We start from the raw sequence: 22057 nt of genomic DNA on the forward strand, positions 1-22057 counted from the left end.
AAAATTAATTAAGTCAAGGTGAAAATTCTCTAGAAACTCACACGGATCAATTCAGAAATGATCTGAGCTGTCAATTAAGATTTAATCTTGGCCGTTATAGTCCCAACAAGAAGATATAAGAAGGGATCGATGTGGTGATGAGTGTAGATACTTAGTTGCCCAGGCAGTTCGATTTTCTCAGTAACAGAGACTTAACAGAGAAGATAGAGCGGGAGGGTGAGTAGCAGGTGGTAGAGGAGGTCAACAACATTCCAGGAGGAAGTATTCCAGTTCCGGGAGAGGCAGTGAGAGGTAGGCCGAAATTCCTAGAGGTTTTGTGCAAGCACTGTGTAGAGGTTGACGCAGAAGGATCTACGTGTGGCTAGGGAGGCAGTTTTAGGGGCAAAAATTAGCTGTGGGGTGAGAGAAAATTCTCACAATAATTTTGCTAGTATTTTTCCTCAGATTAGATTGCCAGTAGAGCATCTAAATTATTGTACTCAAATTTGTTGCTGGAGAATAATAATAAAACTCTCATTTGCTGCACTGGTTTTCCCAAGTTGGGTTTTTTTCTGGGGGCAATTGTCCAAAAACAATTGTGTTGAATTTTTGTGTTTGCTAGAATTTCTTAGTTTCCAGTATTTTATTTTTCTGCAATATATTTATGGTGAAAATTGTAGTAGTGATTTATTCATTGTTTGCTGTAGCAAATAAACTGCATAATTAAATTTACAACTAGGAGAATAATTTCCAGTTACTGCAGTAGATGAAATTTTTACACTTTGGAAGAGGCCTTTTTCATGTAATTTCAACCATATAAATCTGCATCATCTTTAGTTTTCTGCATGTTTGTAACAACAATAACTAGACTCCTTTATCATCCATTTTAGCGCTCTTGATTCTCGTATTGACTCCATTTTCCCAACTTGGATAGGCACTAGTCTCAATTCTCCATCAACTAATATTTTCTATGCTACAATCTTATGTTTTTCTAGAGCTAACTCTTCACTTCACCTTGAGCCCTCATTGCCTAGTCTTAGTGATGCTAAATTTAATCTCAGGGATACCCCTCTTGGGCTTCCTCAAATACTTTGCAACTTGTTTCTGCCCTCTCAGAAGATAACAATATAAGTTGGTTTTGATACCTCATTAAATATGCAAGTAACATATGCATATATATATATATAAAGATTTTTAATGTGAATATATAAAGATGTCTCATGTGTTAAAGTAAAAATTAGATTATAATGGTCAATTAAATATTATTCATCGACATTAATAAAGTTACTTCAACTGTAGGTTATTTTGTGTTTTTATGCTTCATTTCAATTTAGTGTGTTTTTTGGTCTATCCCAAATTCATAAATTGAATTGACTCGACTAGCTTGTGACCCTTTATGAGAAAGCTTTCTCATTATGTATGTAATCTTGATTTTTCCCCTATGTTTTCATGTTAATGTCATAATGTATTAGAGTTTAGCATTCTCAAAGTTGTATCAAGAGTTTTGGGCCTTTGAAATTCTCCACTCTTGTGACTTCAATGAAAGAGAAAGTTCTCCACTCTTGCAACTTCAATGAAGGAGAACATTCTCCACTCTTGTGACTTCAATAGTATGGGTTCCATGAAATTCGTGTGACTGTAAAGACCTAGGGATTGCTGCTAGTATATATAGATTGAGCAATCACTAGCATGACACATAAATGACCAAAGGCTTTTAGATCATTAGAAACCAAGATTGATTGATTTTTGGTTCTAAAAGGTAGATCTATTAAAATTTTGCATATTTTCCAATGATACGTGGTTACTATGACTATTTAGAGCTAGTATCCAGGTGTTCTTACTTCGGAATTCGAGGGAGGGAAAATGAACATTTTCATCTTTTTACTCTATTTTAGTGTATTTTTTTTCCTTTTTAAGTTCTATCCATGGCCTCTTTACCTAGCATTATGCTAGAAGGTAGGTAGAGGTTTCGTAGCAAGAACTACTATATGTTAAAGCATCGTATGTCGGTCATATTTCAGGTTAGGTGCTTAGCTATTGTCGTCCTAGCTAACGGTACCCAACCATAAGTTATGAGTAGAGATTGGGACAAGTTTGATAAATGAGATAGGGAAAAAATACTATTGCTTAAATTATTTATGATAGGTGAAATGCTTCTTGAGGTCTCGAGAAGGAAGACTTTAGTAGACATTTGGAAGCATTTGAAAAAAATTGCACGAGACTTCTGACAAGGGCATAGGCTTTTTCTTGAAGAATATGTTGTTTTCAATCACAATGGATGAGAGTGCAGCATAAGAGCACATACTCAAGATCAAGGATATCAGAGAAAAATTGTCTACCATTTGTTAGAAGATGGAAGAGGACACTGTGGTAATCACATTGCAAAGCTTACCCTGTCTATATAAGCACTTTTACATCACCATTACAAATGTTAACTTGAAGATCGATGAGATATGCAATTTGCTATTACAGTAGGATATGGAAGAAATAATTTGGTAATAGTAGTGAGATAAAGGGTTCATAATAGACCTTTGCAGCCAATTTCAAGGGCAAAGGAAAATGGGAGAAGAAGAAAGGTCAAGGTAGTGGTGAAGATGCGGTTAGGGGTTAGAAGAACATCACATGTCACCATTGTGGCAAGTTGGGCCATATGAAGAAAAATTATAAAAAGAGGTTCGCTAATTAGAAAACCAACCATGGAGGGCTTCAACAAAAGTCTTATGTTGCATAGCATATAGAGAAGCAATCAACCTTTTATGCGTTCATGTCCAAGCGAACAACATATCAAATCAAGTCGTTTGCCTGGCACATCGATTTAGGTGCATAACAAGACTTCACCAACAAGAAAGATTGGTTCATGGAGTATATTTCTTGTTCTTTATGGAGTATGCTGTTTGTCCTTCCAAGGATTCAATGATATTCAATGGTGGGTGTTATCATATTTTTTACTCTGTAAATTTATTTTTTGAAAAAACATTGACAATGGCACTGTCAGCGGTAAATTTGTAATAAATAGGGAAAAGCATTGATAATGGGAATATTAGCATTATGGTTGTTTTGAAAGTTTAAAAAATGCACTGATAATGGGAATATTAGCGTTATGGTTGTTTTGAAAGTTTAAAAAATGCACTGACAATGGGCTTGCCAGCGTTATCGTGAATTTCAAAATAGAAGCAGGAAATTGCGTGGACAATTAGGCTATTAGCACCAAACGATGAAAATTCAAAATTTGTTTTATATTGCACTGACACCATCCACGTCAACGACAGAGCAATCATTTAGCAAACATGTGTTGATGATTCGAATGAGTGAGGTCACGTGATCTGTTGATGGTTATCGCTGTCGAGAGATAATATGGGTAAGATTCATGATTACTAGTGAGATTTTTCATAGATTTTATGTCAGTTCGTTATTATAACGTACTTTGCCATGTCCTGTGATTTTTACCCAATTTGGTAACATTCGTTAACCCACCTCTTGATTGATTTTATTCCTTACGCCTTATGAGTGTAAGTTGTTAGTCTTCCTTGGAGATCAAGTGATCGAATCGCAAGCTCGAATCTTGTGTTCTCGTTTAGCAGTGGAAAATATGGGAAGAAGTGGGAAACTGAACAGGAGCGAACCCAAGGCTCCCGATTTGCTTGAGATATATCCGGAGATCCAGCAGCGATTTCAGGCGGCAGGATGGGTATAATTTTTCAAGTAGTGTAGCGATTTCCATGACGAAGTTGCCAGAGCATTTGCTTAAGGATTCAACGGCCAACAGGTGGTCGTAGGAGGAATTACCTTTCAGGTAACAAAGGAATTGATTGCTGAGGTTACAGGTTTGCCTACAGATAGGGAGAAAGCCTTTAGAAGCCATGTCTTAGCTGGAGTTGATGTACCTTTCTTTTTGAAAGACGAATTTAAAGAAGCTAACTGGAGAGCAAGGGTGCATAGATCGTGGTTAAAAGATGAATGACATTGTTTGCTTCGAATCACCCAGTCCTATTTCACCTTGTGAGGGATGCTACAACCGGGTCAACTTGTACCACTTCAGATTCTTGGCTCATATTACAGGTCAGTTAAGAATTAACACCCCTTATTTTCTATTGGAGAGTTTAAAACACGTCTGCTAGAGTCCGAGCTAGGATGGATGCATCATCTCATTTCATATACCACAAGAGCTTGATAAAATTATTAATTGAAAGTCAATTAAGGAGGGCTCAAAGAACTTGGGAGCACTTTTTGTTTTGGGGAGGGTTTCAATCTCAGCTTGCGAAATCAATGAGAGGTAGAAAAAAGGGCAGTAAGAAGAAAACTAGCCAAACACAACCTTGAAGCAAAAACTTCCTCCCATTGGACCTCCTCTGTACAAACAAGGAGTCAGAAAAAGACTGAAACAACCCCTCCTTTGGTTCCTCAGTTACCCATGGTTTACACCAGGAAGCGTGATAGGCTCAAGAAAAAGCAGGAGACCCCTCCATCTATTGAAAACCTCCTAACAAGTAGTCAACTGAGTGAGAAAGCTAAGGATAAAATAATTGAGCCTGAAGCCGGACAAACCTCTTTAAACAAGCTAAGATTAAACATAAAATTAAAGCAGAACCTTGAACTAGCCAAGGAATTCATAGATGTGGATAAGACTCCTCTGAAGGACATGATCATAAACAAGGAGAAGGCTACCAAATCAAAAAGGCCAAAGAAAGCGGAAGATTCAAAGAAGGGAGCTACTATGGAGACTTGGAGGAGTAAAAGACAGAGGATGGTCAATGTGGATATTTGGTAGAGGCATCTAACACCCGGAGCTAAGTTGATGTTTGTTTCTTCAGTTTTGATCTTTCGTTGTCGAAATGAAATTTTGATCTATAGACTGACAACCCACTTATCAACATTTTTCACGACATAATTAAAAGGGCGTTGACAGTTTCATTGTCATCGCATTTTTGACAAGTAGATAGATAAAAGCACTGACAGTTGGCCCATTAGCGAAATTGTCCTTCTCCGGTTTGAAAAAGATAGCAACGAGACTATCAACGCTATCAAAATGGAAAGCCCAAAAGGAGGAACCGTTCAATAGAGCAACGTTTTTGAAGGAGTGATAGAGCACAAATTCTAGCAAAGAAGGCATAATGTGATATTCCCACTTAGCAATATTGCTAAGGGAAATATCAATCTTGCCCAATTTTGTCTTATTTCATGTTTGCACTTAGCAGATGTAGGTTCAGAGGTCCTACATGAATTTTGGGATTAAGTGGGAGCCTAAACATTAGAAAGGAAGGGAAATATTGCGTCTCTAATGGAGTGTGGGGGCTACCCCATGGAGAATTACGGTCCACATGTGGAAGACACTCTCATTGGAGCGAAGTTGGTGGGGAAAGTCGAGCTGGGCCCACATGGGCATCTTGGAGGCTCTTTGATAAATAGAGCAAGAGGCACTCATTTTGGTTATTCATTCATCTATTCAAAAACTTGTATTTGACATGGCACGCTTGAGCGGAAGCCAAGTTTGCAAGTGCTGTTTAGCACACAAGTGTCTCCAAGCGAAGATCTCAACCCTTGCTTCGGTGGATTTCGAGTGCCAACCCAAGGAGGGAGTTTCATCATTTTCCGATTGTTGTAGCAGTGGGAGTGTGATTTTGCGTGGAGGAGTCACTAGCAGCATCGTGGGGACTGCCCAGTGCTTGGAGGAGACACACTTGGGAGTTGAGGGGTGAAGGGAGTTCGGGTCTAAAACTTGAGGTGGAGTCTAGGGAAGTGTTGTGGGGGCTTTTGCAACATTTTGGTGGAGCAACACACGCAACCTCTGCTATTGGCTACATCTTTTGCTTGTGGAGGAGTGGCAAGCATTTGGGGTCAATTTTGGAGCGTGAAAACTAGGACAAACTCTTTTTGGGTTTTTGACAAGGACCTCAGAAATAATTTGGCAAAATTTTCTAGGTAGATTTGAGGGGTCAAACAGGGGTCCCAATTCAGGTAACAACTGGAGGAGCTGGGGGAAACTTGGCCGAAATTTTGAGGTCAGCATTTGGCCAATTCCTTCTTGGGTTTTTGTGGGTTATTGGTGGATAGGTTGGGGTTAATTTCCCAGAATTTTCTGAGCACCAGAGGAGGCCCTAACAACAGATCTTCACATCCAACAACGTATTTCTGGGGAGTTTAGCGCAGATCCAGGAGATAGAGTAGCGACATATTTGAGGGGGACTTCTTATTCATTTGGGCTTAGCTAGCTTGCCTTGAGCAAGCCCAGGTGCACTCTTTCCAGCACCTCATTGTATCCTCTTCATATTATAATAAGATGGTTCAACAACACAATTTTTGGCATTAATATGGTGTTTTGATGCTTAAGTATTTTTCTTTGTTTTTGGCTATGTTTCCTTTGTTTATCATTGTATATTTCCATTAGGAATAATACACAAAAGATCAGTCACTATTTTTGAACCTATTTTCCAGCTGCATTTGAAGTACATTGTTATATCCAAGGTTACTTGGGAGCGGGAGCGGGAGTGACATTTTCAGAAGCTCTCGGTTTGGGAGCAATTCTGGGAGCGTTTTTTATATAATATATATATTTTTATATTTTGATGCATATAAAGCATGTAGAATGATGAATTAGATATAAAAAACATAGATTGAACCATATAACAACGATCATCTAGAAGTTATAATTTTCATCAACCACGTCCACAAGTTAGTAACATAGTAACATACAACATATTGAGTCTCATGATTCATCAATCTTAAAGTTTCAAGCTTTCAAAATTCAATATATAACATTTATCATTATTGATCACCAAAGTGGTAATTGTAAGCTAAGTGTAACCATTACAACAAATAATATCTAACATGAAATGAAATGTTATAAAATGAAATGAAATGAAACAACTTTCAACTTTCACGAACCATCATATTCATAATTCATTACTAATGAGTTATAATTGCCAACTTCAAACTTCAAACTTAAATTTTCATATATTGTTTACAAAAAATATCATAATAAATATGAAAGCCAATAGTTATAAAAACTACTAGAAACTAGAAAAGACAAGCAAATCTATTATCTATTGCTAATGCTTGGGCCTCTTGCCGCCACGAGAAATGTCTAATTTTTTAGTCTTGTTGCAAAATCATGATCTTTGTCGTTAATATCACCCTCTAAGCATTAATATCCAGAGGTATCTTTGTCATTACCTCTGGATCTGTATATTGATCTTTGTCATTAATATCACCCTCTAAGCATTAACATAAGATAGAACAAGCATAGCATGTCAAGTCAAGATTTTGTTTGAGTGATTGGTACATTTTTAGGAGGGTCATGATAGATTAGTTCGACAACCAATGTCAGTAACATCAAGATACATAGAGGGATTGGTGCTCTTGATTAAATATGAGTTCCATACCCTAATACATGACAAAGTCCAATGGAAACATTGCGATCCCCCCAATCCTGAAATCTTGAAAAATTGACAAGTCTGCTGAATTTTGAATGAAATCTAAAATTCTACTTTCTCCATATGAAATCCACTGAGGTCGGAACCACTCTCAAACACCCTGAGTCATTTCGTGGTAATGTTAAAAATTTAAGTAAAATGATGAAAATGAAGATTAATATGAATCACATATCAATACTAGGCCCATAGGCTTGATCATTAGGCTGCCCCACTCAAAACTTATTTGTTTCTTTGAAAAAAATTTGCATTTGGAATATTACTGCAATATTTTTTTGCAGAAAAGACTAAACGCTCCCGAAAAACCAGGGAGCATTTTTTTTTGCCGGGAGCACGCTCCCAACTAGCTCCTAAGTCATTCCCGCTTGGAGCGCGAATTGGGAGTGGGGGCGTGAAGGGGGGGGTGGACCTTGGTTATATCTAGATACAGATAGGTTTGGAAGATTTTTCATATGCATGTATTTGATCAAATACACTGTTATTTTTAGATTTTGTAATTAAGATATGCTAGAAACATGTTGTAAGTTGCAGTGTTTCCTATAAAGACAGTTTCTAAAGAATGAGAAAGGGTTGGAAATTTTTTGACAGAACTTTGATATTTTGTGTACAGTTTGACATTAATATAAGCTACTGTGACCGGTGTTATTTGTTCAGAAATTCAGAGATTCTTGTGTGATGGTTTTCCGGTCTGTCTTCTAGTAATTGTTATCTCTTTTGTTTCATAATCTTTTCCCATATGTCTTCTACATTTTGGAAATTAAGTTATTAAAGCTGAACTCTGTTTACCAGCTCAATTTTACTAATACCAAACTACTATATGTTTTCCACTTAGATATCTTAAACAAAATTCATTAATTGCTCCGTTTTTTGGTATTTATCCCTACTTGCTTCTATCACAGCTAAATGATAAATTGTCTAAGAAAGTTGTTGTTACCTTGCTTCTGTATTCTGTTCATATAGCTTGTAAGCAGTAACTTCTTGTCAAACAGACTTCATGCCTGATGGTTTTTTCTGTCCTTTTCCATACCAACGTTGCTCAAACCCAATTAGATATAGTCAAAGTGATGAATACATAACCAGTCATTTTGACTGAGTTATAGAAGGGATCCCTCTTTGAATTGAAAGGGCTAACTTTCAATCCAAAAGAGTGGTCAGAGGTTACCTTATAGTTTTTCCAGCAGCCAGGGTTTTCTCTAAGTGATAACAGTGGGGAAGAGTACATTGTAGTTGGAAAGGGAATGTTCAAATTTCCTTTGGAGGGAAAATGTTGATTTTCCTAAATGTGGACTATTTTCTAGGTATAGAACTGAATCTACTATCCGTTAGTTATACTATGAGATGCTACCCTCAGCTAAATGTTAACTTTAGCAATCACAAATGCTACATGGGTGACACAGAGACCGTGTTCTATTTTCAATCCCTGAGATGGACTTAAAAGACTAGGAAAACTTAGAGCACACATAGGAGGGTGCTCAAAAGGCAAGTGACTCTTACCTTAATTCATTCATTTTTTTCCAACATAAAATATCTTCGGTTATGTTATAAAGGTTCCTAGTTAAGAGTTTCTTCAATCTTCTTCAAAGATACATCATACTCATCTTTCTTTTTTAATTTTTTCTTAATTGAGTCATGATATTTACAATATGTGTGACTCCTTTTGTGGCACATTGTTCTATTATGATTAGCTACTACTATATCTGTCTATGACTTATGTATACTGTAGTTTGGCTTAGCTATATGTATTGAATTGGACTTTTGCGATTTGATCAAATTACCATAACACATTTGCTGTAATTGTAGTCTCCTTGGGACTATTGGTTCGGGCAATTTGGCAAAAATACTCACATACTGCTATTACCATTCTTTTGGATAAGAGAGTTTCATAAAGTAAAGAACAGTAGGAGTTATGTTACTAGGGCCGACCACCACACTTTCATGAAATACACATTGACTATGTTGTGGATGAAGAGCACGCATGGTAGTTGAGAGTCGAGACACACCTTAAACAGATGGTAAGATGGAGTTGGATGTCATGTGATTGGTTAGACATATTAAAGTTGAACAACTGGACATAGGCTTGCAGTAAAAATTGGATATACAGGTTAGTTAAGCTAACAAAATATTGGGGAACCATTGAAGAGTAGACATGACCATTGTGTAAAGGAGCCTCAAAGCCATTAACGAGGGCATCTACGATTGTGTGGTGTCTAGTGTCTACTATACAACATAGGCTATTGGCATTTAAACCATGTCTTACAAGACGATATAATCCGAATTGGATTAATCCTCACACATGGAAAATCCAGTGAGTAGGAAGAGATCTTAAAACTTACTTGGGGGTTTGCTGATCATCTAGCAAATTGGTGGTCTAAATTGGGAGATTTGGGTAGACTTCCAATAGTAACTTGCTCTCATCCACTACAGGATTTGATAAATGTTGTTAGTAATGAGTTTTATGACACTAAAAGTGATGACAAATTCACACATTGCTAACATGTTCCTCAGTTAGTCTCTTTGTAACTTGCAACAAAGAGGAGTGTATTTCGCTGTAGATATGCAAAAATAACTTTACACTTGCCAAAATGTGTAAAATATGCTCAAAAGGGTGTACTAATTCCTTGGCTTAGATCTAGAAATTATGCTCTTTTGTCAAAGGATTTACTAGCACCATGCTAATGATAAAACAAAAAGAAGATTTTTTTTCAGATTTTATGAGTAGGGTGGTTGATGGAGTGAGGCTTACCTTGGCCTTTTACTTACCACTTTTTTGGGTTGAGATTACAGCCCTCTCTTTGTCAACTTTTCTTTGAGGACTTGAGATGAATGAGGAGTTTGGGTTGAAACAATTCCACTTAACTAGTCTCGAATACCTGCCAGAAATCTGGTTCCACTAGGAGGATCTACTCATTTGAGATGCTCCAACCACTACATTCACAATAACACCAATATCCCACATTCTTGTTGAAGATTTCCCCTCGAGGGCTTGTCCAACTAATGAATGTGTATTTTTGATGCTAGCCAAGGGCGAGGTGAAGGCTTTGGGCCTAGATCTCCCCTTTCGCATGACCATCTGTCCCTCAATGGATCACTATAGCAACTTTGTGATAATTAATAGTACCTGCATTTTATTCTATTAAACACAAATTATAGGCTAAAGCTAAAGAAAGAAAGAAGAGAAAAATCAACCCAGTAACACAAGTATTTGCAAAATGGTTTCTTTATTGAATGGCTTAAATGATCCCACAGTCAACAATAACTTCAAATGGGAGGGAGAACTAGCAATCTATAACTTTCTTTCAATGGCTAGTTTTCTCCATCCATGGACTTGCAATAAAAAGCAATCTTTTTATGTAGAGTTTGCCCACTTAAGGGTTCGATTTGACTTCACAACTGTTGAGTTTTGGGTAGCTGCGAGAGGTATTCTCCATCTACTCAAGTCAACTTAATAAAAGAAAAAGAAATTAAACTTAAATTAATTTTCTTTAAGTCAACTCCGGAAGTTCAAGTCAGCCCAGCAAGGAGATGTGCCTCTTGGGCACCACAAGAACTCTAAAAAAGGACATCTGATCTCAAGAAAACTCGGTTGATCCGAGGCATAATATCTAGAGAAAACAGAGCCTGAGGAAGAGGAAATCTTGTAGCATGAAGAGCAAGGATCAAAGGTTGATTGAACATGCATCTTTCTGATTTGAAGTAGAGACAGAGGACAGGACAGGACAGACCTTTAAAGACGAATTTGTGGAAGATTAACTCGTTGAATAGAGGATGAATTTGGGGCTCATCTTCGCTGATCTGAGGCCAATCTTGGCCTGGTCTGAGGCCTGTCATGAGGTTGATCCAATCTTGTGACAGATCTGAACTTCTAGGCTGAATTTCGGGCCCCTCTTGAAGCCAGTTTCTGAGGTGAAAATTTGACCCTGTTTAGGGCAGACATGAAGCAAGTTTTGGCCCTGTTTAGGGCAGACCTGAAGCAAGTTTCAAGAGGTCATCTTGAGGCTGATCCTAAGGCCATTTTTTGTGTTATTTTAAGCTTACCTGAGACATAATCGGTAAGGGCTCAGACAGAGCTGGTAAGTGCTCAAAACAGGGCCTAAGGAAGGGTGATTGACCCAGGTTGACTTGTAAACTATTAGATTGTACCTTTGCTGAATTGAACAATTTCTCCTAGAATTTGGGTTTTCTCTCAAGTTTGGGTTTCCCACGGAAAAATACTGGTGTCTATTGTGCATGGTTATTCTACTGTGATCTTTGTTGTTTCCATTGCATTTACAGTTGAGTTTTTGTGTGTAATTGCTTAATTATTTTTTAGGGATGTGCAAACATAATATCATATATCATTGGAAGTAATTAGCAGGTGGAGAAATTAGTGCTTGTCTAATAGCACTAGAAAATCAACATGGTATTGGAGCTTTGTTGAAGAAAGGCCATTGAGAACGCCCCTTGAAGACACCTATTCTGCAATCTGATCTGTGACCAGAAGGCAAGATAGCTGAACCTTAGGATGATGAGGGAGAAGCCAAGTATAAGATAAATTGGGCCCGCTCTCTAGAGCCGGAGGGAGCTAAGGAGAAAGCCTCCCTAGCCTATTTTTTTATATAAAGCAATAAATTCCAATGATGAGATTCACAAGTGGTTAATGATCTTCAAAGGTTTGATATGATATGATGTCATCCTATAATGAATCAATGTCAAATTCTTTTCAAGGGACAATGATTGGTTCCATGACTACAACATGATAATTTGCACATGAAAGGTTTGTTGGACATGCAGAGGGTGTTGATGAAATTTGAAAGTCTTAGGGTTTGTAAACCCTAGAAGTCTAGAAGAATATGACTTGTATTGAAGTCATGGTACTAAGGGTTTGTGATACCCTAGAACGAGACCTAGAGTACCGAATGCCAGTGGAGTTTGTACTTGGTTCATCTTCTTGTTAGCATGAAGATGTCCTAGCTTAGTTGAGCCTTTGGTGTCGCTGAATAACTTGAGGATGAAGAAACCCTAGCTCATAGAATTCATAGAAGGAAGGAAATAAAAGCAACATGCATTAGTAGCTGATGATGAGGACGAGGATGAACATTTCTACCTTGATGGGGTTGAAGATGGATTTCAGTGATTTTTGCAAGAAGGCAAGGATCAAGAAGGAGTAGATAATTCCCTACAATACCTAGATCAAAAGATACATACTTAATATCTTTCTTCCTTGATTATTATTACTTTATTTTTGGTCAGCCTCTTGTCTTTGTACCTTTTTCTTGGGTATAATTGTTTCTTCCATGGCCTCCTAATGAGGTTTGTAGGTACATTATGAAGGCTTCCAAGGCAATGATTCTGGTAGTAGATGGAAGCATTCGTAAGAACAAAGCAAAGTTTGTGGGAAGAGGATTTTCCGAAGATCGGGCATAAACTCAACAAGAGTGATTTGTGTTTGAGAGGGAGAAATTGTACAAACATCTAGAACTATGTCAGATGACTGGAAGAGCTTCTAGTTCAAAGGCAACATGCTAACAAGTTTGGAAGGATGCCATGATGGAGGAATATCAGTGCCTCATGAAGAATGATGTGCGGGAAATTGTGCTGAGATCTGAGCGAAGTCAGTGGTGACTTCCAAGTGGATCTACAAGATCAAGCATGCGGTAGATGGCAGTATATAAGATTCGTGGCAAGAGGTTTCTCCCAGAAAGAGGGAGAGGACTATGAAGAGACATTTGCTCCAGTCGATAGGTACACTTCTATTATAACTATTATTTCTATTGGTTCTATTATGGGTTGGAAATTGCATCAGATGGATGTGAAAACTACTTTCCTCAATGGAGTGATCGAGAAAGAAGTGTATGTAGAACAACCTTAGGGCTTTGAGGCACACGAGAAGGAGTCTCATGTTTGTAGACTGAAGAAGGCCTTGTACGGACTCAAGCAGGCACCTCGGGCATGGCATTCTTGGATTGATGGATACTTGATAGGTCTTGGTTTCACCAAGAGTGATGCTAATTTCAAACTTTACTACAAGGTTGTTAAAGCTGAGCCTGTGATATTGTTGTTATATGTTGATGACTTGTTTTTTACAGTAGCAGAAAGTGTCATTGATCAGAGTAAGAGGGATTTGACCCCGGAGTTCGAGATGAAGGATCTAGGTTTGATGCATTACTACTTGGGAATAGACGTCTTGCAAAAGATGGGTGAGAACTTCCTTGGCCACGTGAAGTATATTATTACGATCCTTCAAAGATTTTGGATGATGGGCTGCAAGTCCATGGCCACTTCCATCGTGACCAATTTGAAGAAGCTGATAGGCTCTGACTCAGATTTGGTGGATCCTTCTATGTATTGACAATTGATTGGATCCTTGATGTATCCGGTTGATACCAAACCTATTATTTGCTTTGAAGTGAACACTCTAATAAGCCAGTTCATGGTGGAACTGAGGCATGTACATTGGATTGTGGCAAAGCATGTGTTGAGATATCTACGTGGTATAGTCAGTTATGGTTTGAGATATGTCTCAAATGGTGAAGTACAACTGCAGGGATACATAGATTTTGATTGGGCAGGAAGTGCTGAACACAAGAAGAGCACATCAAGATGTCGCTTTAGTTTGGTATCTACTATGATATCCTGGATGAGCAGGAAGTAGACATTTGTCGCACTCAACACTGCAAAGGTTGAGTATATTGCAGCTAGTCTAGCGAGTTGTGAAGCAATGTGACTTCGGAAGTTGCTCGCAGGATTGTTTGATCAGTTGTTGGAGATGACTGTGATACATTGTGACAATCAAAGCTGTGTGAAGCTTTTGGAAAATCCAGTTTTCCATGACAGGTCGAAGCACATTGAGATCAAGTACCACTATATCTGAGACATGGTACAGAAGGGAGCAGTGAGGCTCCAATACATTGATATGGACAAGAAGGTTGCTGACATTCCCACAAAGCCTCTGTCTCGATTGAAGTTTGTATACTTCAGGGACAAGCTTGGAGTGGTTGAGAATGCCTCCCTCGTTGAGAGGGAGTGTTGATGTTGTAGCATCAGGGCAGACATTCTCCCTAGGTCAAAGGTATTGACTGGGTGTCATGTAATGTTTTTAAGGAGAATGGCCTAGATAGCATCAGGGCCTGGAGTGCTCCCCTAGTTAGAAGTTCCTGACCATATTGCCAAGGGTTACTTAGCTAGTGGGTAGAGTGAGTGCCTCAAAGCATCGGGCAAGTATTTTTACCATTCAAGTGCCATGTGACGACATGGGGGAATGGTAAATAGGCCCAGGGTTTCACCATTGGTCAAGGAGAATTGACCTAGTTCCAAGTGACGACTTGGTTAGTTGGTGACCTAGGACTAGTTTTGTTTTACCTCGGTCAGGGGGAACTTGACCATATTGCCAAATGGTATTTGGCTAGTGGGTGACTAGATCCTTTGCATTATGCTGATGCAGGATGCTTTCCATGTGCCTCTAGAATGGAACATGAAGTGGATGGATACATTGGCATAGCAAGCTCATTCAATCTTTTTTTAGGATGGAGAAAATTTTCAGCTAAGCGGACATTTGTGGAAGTGAAGGTGAATACCTCCCTAGTTAAGAGGGAGTGTTGATTTTTTGGTAGCTGCGGGAGGTATTCCCTAGCTACTCAAGTCGGCTTAATAAAAGAAAAATAAATTATATTTAAATTAATTTTCTTCAAGTAGGCTCCAAAATTTCAAGTCGGCCCAACAAGGAGACGTGCCTCTTGGGCACCACAAGAACACTATAAGAGGACATTTGATCTCAAGAAAATTTAGTGGTTTTGAGGTATAATATCTAGAGCAAACTGAGCTTGAGGAAGAGGAAATCTTGTAGCATGAAGAGAAAGGATCAAGGATAATTGAACATGCATCTTTCTGATTTGAAGTAGAGACTGAATTCTATGTGGAAGTTAATTCTTTGAGTGCAGGACAAACCTTCTTTAAAGACGAATTTGTCGAAAATTAACTTGCTGAACAGAGGACAAATTTGAGGCTCATCTTTGTTGATCTGAGGCCAATCTCAGCCTGGTCTGAGGCCTGTCTTGAGGTTGATCCAATCTGTGATAGTTCTGAACTTCTAGGCCAAATTTCAGGCCCCTCCTGAGGCCAGTTTCTGGGGTGAAAATTCTGCTCTATTTAGGGCAGACCTGAAGCAAGTTTTGACCCTGTTTAGGGTAGATTTGAAGCAAGTTTTGAACGTCATATTGAGGCTGATCCTAAGGTCATTTTATGTGTTATTTTAAGCTTACTTGGGACAGAATGGTTAAGGGCTCAGACAGAGTTGGTAAGGGCTCAGAACAGGGCCTAAGGATGACCGATTGACCCAGGTTGACTTGTAAACTAACAGATTGTACCTTTTCTGAATTGAACAATTTCTCCTAGAAAATATTGTTGGGTTTTCTCTAGAGTTTGGGTTTCCTAGGGCAAAATACTGGTGTCTATTGTACATGGCTATTCTACTGTGATCTTTATTGTTTTTATTGCATTTACAGTTGAGTTTCTATGTGTAATTGCTTAATGATTTTTTTTCTGGGATGTGCAAACATAATATCACATATCATTGGAAGTAATTACCAGATGCAGAAATTAGTGCTTGTCTAATTAACACTAGAAAATCAACAACTCCGCAAGTAGTCCAACTTTTCGGAGTTGTCTAATGAGGCGGAGGAATTGCCTGGATGGCCAAAAGTGGCTGGAATCCGGGCAAAAAATTTAAAAATTTCAAAAAATCTTGTAGAGGCAGTGTTTGAATCGTGTTTTTGATGGTGGAAATGGATTCAACACCATCAAAAACGTCTAGGACAGCTAAAATTTTGAAGTTTAACAACTATAACTTGGATTTACAAAAATCCTTGCTGGATTTTCTCTAAATAAGACTGGAATTTCCATAACTTTCTGGCAACTCCTCCGCCTCGTTAGACTACGCACAACTTTTCAGTTGCTAATGCTCTGGAAGACTAAGATTGAAGAATAGTAGCCTCTAGAACCCTAATGTTCCACTTGAAAGCCCTAATGTTCTACTCAACATTTGGGTAGTAGCTCGACTTGGCCCTCTTGGAGCTCGACTTGGTTGAAGATGATTTTTCTATGATTTGCAACATCTAGAGACTTGTCCACAAACTAATCTCCTTGGTCCAAGATGCTTGCAGTGTCCACTTTATCGCTTCAAACGATTATCCATCCAACGACTAGTTGAGTTGACTTTTTGTGAATAGTAACTCGATTTTCCACCTTTTATCTTCATCTCCAACATCTTGATGACTTGGTCCACCTTTTTTGGTTACTATTTGTCTTGATGTTACTTGTGATAAGCCCTATTGTCTCCCAAAGTCCACTGCACTGTCACATCATCACGCCCAAGTGGAGGATCTCTAATGCCTTGAGGAATTTGAAGAGTCTAAGATATAAGTTTTGTTCCTCTCCTTCTGTAGACCAGTTTTGATGTAACACATGCCCTTGTTCTGCCACTTGGAAACTTGTAGTACTGGTTGACGAACTTTGACTGGCCATAACTTGACAATATCTTCATTGTTTGGAAAACTTTTACGTGGCATGTCATCCTCATCAAATTGCACAAATTGGGGCCAAGTTGACATTTGGACTTTCAGGACCACTTGCATTGGGAAATGTGAATTGACTTGGCAAGCCCGAAAAGTTGACAATGTGATATTGCCATGTTGAGAAACATCTAAGAGATATTGCGCCAAGGCCAAGGCCACGGCCACATAGGGACTCAATAGACTCATAACCATGCAGTAAGACATAGGTGCACTCAACATGGGTTGGATTGTGCCCTTACACTAGTCGCCATCCCTACAAAATAGGATCCTCTAAAAGAATGAGTCCTCAAGTAAGCCCATCCAAGGTCTTCCAATACTATCCAGGATGAAGGGCACTAGAGATGAACCCACAGTGACCATCCATGGTCCAACCAAACATAAGGTCTAGGATACCTAATATAAGGCCTCACATGATTGCAAGGCTTTAAATTGTGACCTTGGGCTTACAGTGGTGTGAAAAATGCTGCATTGATATATCTGTACCCCTGTTGATATAAGGGTAACAACTAGCAAGTGGGGTGATCCATAAGCATATATCGAGGGTGTTCTAGGGTGCTTCCTCTCAGAGCATGCTTCGGGAGCAATGTGGGGGGGGGGGACGATGCACTTCATTGCGGCTCAAGATAGTCCTAAATGATGGCCTAGTGTTAAAGATAGGTTCCAAAAGAGATAAACAGATAAACATCTTTTGTGGGATTGCAAGGTGGCTAGAGTGTTTTGGGATTGGGTTACCATTGAGTACGCTACTATCTTTGATTCTTTGTTTCTCCTTCATTGAAAATGGGTGATTTTTGGCAATAGATGGATCATTGGGTTGGCAGGATGAAGCATATGGGGTATGATATTCTTGAGTGGCATCTCTTTGTTGAAGACGTGATGTACTAATGGCAATTCAATGCTATTTTATTTGGGGGAATCAAAGTTTTCAAATCAGATCTAGCAATTCAGATTGCAGCCATGATAGGGATCTTCATATGAGATAGAGATTTTGTTGATGTTGGAACCAAAGCTGATTGGTTGGCACCTATCCAGGGAGGGGAAGTTTTCATAGGGAGGTATTGGCTTGATGATGTAATTTGGATGGTGTATCTTTTGTTCATTGATGAAATATAAGATGCATCTAAAAAAATGTTTGATTAGTTTAGTTGGACTTTGAACCGCTTTCACTCATTAAAACCTCTATTGCTGATATCACTTTTTATTGTGTTAATGCTCATACATTTTCTATGGGTGTTTCTAAGCCAGTTTAGTCTATCTATAGCTTGTGCTTCCCTCTTTTCTTTTCCATTAAGGCAGTTCTCTAGAGTAAATATTTACTGTCTGCTTCTTGTGAAATGTCTTTCCTCTTCTGTGCATGTATTTTGAATTTCATTGATGAGTAGTATTTTTGAATCCTCCATGTTTCATGTAATGTATGGCTTATATATATATATATAATCAGCGAATTATGTTTTATTTAGTTCCCTTCTTGGCAGAAAAACATATGGAGAACAGTTTATGTACCTGTAATGTATTGTGCAAAGGACTGTTATAGGGTTATTCATTTTAGCAGGGAGTAATGTATGAAAGAAATAAGATTTCGAAATGCTCACTATATCTTTATGTGGATCGCAGCTTCTATTGCATCTTACTTCATTGTTGCAGAGAAGACTATTTTGGAATGTTCTCGACAAAACACTATCCAGCAGTACAAAGATCTGCAGACTGAATAACCACCTGAAGAAATATGTTTGATCTCTGAATTGCAGCAAGTGTTTTCATTACTCCATCGACAGAACTAGCATTATTGTTGCTCTTTTGCAGATGTCAAGTGTTGTGCTTATAACCTGGAAGCTTTTACTTCCAAATCTTTAACTTCTGTAAGAAGTCTAGCGTTTTGAAGAACATTAATGTTTTTATGATATGATTTCTGGTAATTAAATATTTCAAATCTGCAATTTTGGTGATTTGCAATGCACCAGAATGAATATTACTTGTTTTCAATTTGCAATGAATTTTTCACCGAGTGCAATCATGAAGCAAATCACGTGTTTATGGTTGGCATGTGTCTTTTGTTTTTCATATTTTTTATGTACATTCAATATTTTCTTTATATTAATACAAAGGAACAATGATATTGGCACTATGATAACATAAATGGAACCATGAAGGATCGATCATCTTTGGCATTCTTCAGCATGTGATAGGAATCACAGTGGTATTCGAAGAGAAAAATGTAAGCATGTTTTTGTATTTATCACCCGGAGTTTGCTTGCATACTTTGTGTTTAAAATCTATGTCTGGCCTTTCATCTCTAGAGCTAAAATCTCCGCATGTATTATCTATGCAACTTCAATTTACTTTTCTGAAGAGGATTATAAGTTTGGTGGTTGCATTGGTTCAACAGCTAGTAAAAAGACCTTTTTCAGAAGTAGATAGCTAGCTACACACTGACAACGCAATAGGTTGGCGAAGAGCTGAGGGACAAGATACATAACTACCAAGGAAATAGTAAACATAGATCATAAAGGGAATTATGCCAAGGGCAGAGGAGGCTAACGAGTTGAGAGGAGTATTATGGGAACTCAAGCCTCAACTTTTAAATAAGACGTAAGACTATATATATTTTCTAATTTGGAAAATGGATTTCAATGTTCTTTTTAGGAACAATTCCATGTCTAACTTGCTATCCCCATCGCTCCACCTATTCATGCGACATCTTATAAACTCTAATAGAATTGAGGAATTCGAATTGTCGTCCAATGGATTGTCCCCACTATTCCTCTGTGATTCTGCAGGTACTCTCTCTCTCTCACCATGAATAAGCAAAAGCAAAAGCAAATATATTTGTATCGTGCTCATATGTTTTTACACCAGCGGACTAAAATTGCACAGATAAATTGTTTTTTAGAAGAAGATAAAACGAAAATAAACGTACGGAGCTGAAATTTCCCTTAAATAACAAAGCAACCATTGTACACAGTGATCAACATATTTTAAGCAAAAAGACATTAATAACTTCTCAATTAACTAATTTGCATATGAAAACTTACATAGATCTTGTAATTGAATACTTGCCAACTTGAAGCGGTTTAGCAAATTAGATGTAGGGTTTGTTCACATCCTAGGTGTTTTCATGGTGAGGGCTGGGTTGAAAAATGGGTGAAATAAACCGCTCTTTTGATCAAAATACATCTCAGGTTATGATATCTTCAACGCTTTTCATGTTAGCAATAACTAAAGGATGAACCAGTGCAAAGAGTATCAGGGCATGCTATCATGCTTCTTTATGTCTGTGATAACTAAAAGATGGATCAGTGCGAAGAGTCTCATGTCATAAGATCTTCAACACTTGCCAGTGCAGAAATTCTTGACAGAAGCCCATAACTAATACTAAGAACAACTCCTTGAGTAAGCACATAACATAACCACAACCGAGTTAAAGGACCATAGCTTTGTATTTGTATAGTATTGATACAATACATTATACTGTTTGGTATGTTTTTCTTTTCTCCTCAAGGAAAACTTCATAGGATAACCCCGCTTCTTTAGAATATTCAAATGGAGTATGGCTCCTAACCCCAAGGTCCCATGTGCAAGTGTCAACCTCAATGCTAAAGTAGTCCAAGAAGCGTGTCCATAAACTTGGGTCCCATGTCTTGATGCACATGCTAAGTACTAATGGATGACACTCGAGGGCAATAAATCAGAAAATACCATGCTCTAAATTTTCATTTGCTCCATAGGGCCCCCCATGATCATGCAAACCCAAATAAATAGAACCATCCATGTCCAAGATGGATCAGTGCGAAGAGTCTCATGTCATAAGATCTTCAACACTTCTTGCCAGTGCAGAAATTCTTGACAGAAGCCCGTAACTAATACTAAGAACAACTCCATGAGTAAGCACATAACATAACCACAACCGAGTTAAAGGACCATAGTTTTGTATTTGTATAGTATTTATACAATACATTACACTGTTTGATGCACATGCTAAGTACTAATGGATGACGCTCGAGGGCAATAAATCAGAAAATACCATGCTCTACATTTTCATTTGCTCCATAGGTCCCCCCATGATCATGCAAACCCAAATAAATAGAATCATCCATGTCCAAATGATCATTCTTATGGTTGCATAAGGTTGGTTATGGATCTGGAAGGAACACCACAACTAGAGAACATTCAAACTGAAAATTGGTAGTCATAATCTGTGTTTGACTTCCCTCAATGATGTTCTCTGTATATGGTGGAGTAGAATCATCAATGAGAAGTTAGAGTAATGGTTTTCCTAAAAATGACAATTATCCATATACTAGTAATCACAAGCCTCCTCCGGATCACACTAGGCATGTTTCTCTTGTAGAATCTCCTTTGATGAAAGTTTACATATTGCTAATGATATTGTTCTTCATAATATCTTGCAAAATTACTTGAGCCTCCTTAATTTGATGGAAATTTTGCTCGAATATGCTGCCATGCTCTTAACATTGCCATTCAATACTATTATGACATGTTTCTCAATATTGCCATTATTTGGTTTTGGTAGGGTATTAAGGTTGCGAATTTTAAATGGCCTTTAACTTCCTTAATATTGATTAGAATCACTTATGATCTGAATCTGGAGATTACATATCACTTTGCTTTTAATGACATTAATTCTACTGCAATCATATTCATAAATAGAAGATAAATGACATTGGTAGAAGTCCTTTGAAGATTTCGGGCCCCAACATGAAATGGCTATAAATATTTATTATACTTCTAACACAATTACCAACCACACCAGAATTGTACCGAGTTTTCAATTTTTTTGAGGTTGCCCAAAATCATCCAATTTTGAAAAGAGTTGATGTAGAATCATTTTTTTTTGTAGCATATTTTTGACACTTCAAATTTTATTACTTATCAAGTATGGCCATTTTTTTTTAAATGTTAGTGATTTGCATGCCGGTTTTGAAAAGGGTTGATGCAACATCAACCCTTTTTTGGGTTTATTTTTGATAATTTAAATTTTCTTTTATGAATACATTTTTTTTAAATGTCGGTGATTTTGAAAAGTGTTAATGCAACATCAACTTTTTTTTGGGGGGGATGGCATATTTTTGACACTTTAATTTC

General features: G+C 37.9%; 1 protein-coding gene across 1 annotated transcript in view; it reads left to right on the top strand.

The window, feature by feature from the left end:
• The window catches only part of LOC149257339 (early nodulin-93-like), a 48015-nt gene extending 29050 nt beyond the window's left edge, over positions 1-18965 (top strand). The window contains exon 4 of the mRNA XM_089414047.1: positions 18569-18965. Coding sequence (XP_089270173.1) covers positions 18569-18666 — 98 coding nt within the window. The 3' untranslated portion in view covers positions 18667-18965. The remainder of the gene's footprint in view (positions 1-18568) is intronic.
• The last annotated feature ends 3092 nt before the right edge of the window (positions 18966-22057 follow it).

Source organism: Pinus tabuliformis, chromosome 6 (genome assembly GCF_031772625.1).
Source record: "Pinus tabuliformis cultivar Carrire ecotype Pingquan chromosome 6, CPIR1, whole genome shotgun sequence".
Classification (NCBI taxonomy): domain Eukaryota; kingdom Viridiplantae; phylum Streptophyta; class Pinopsida; order Pinales; family Pinaceae; genus Pinus; species Pinus tabuliformis.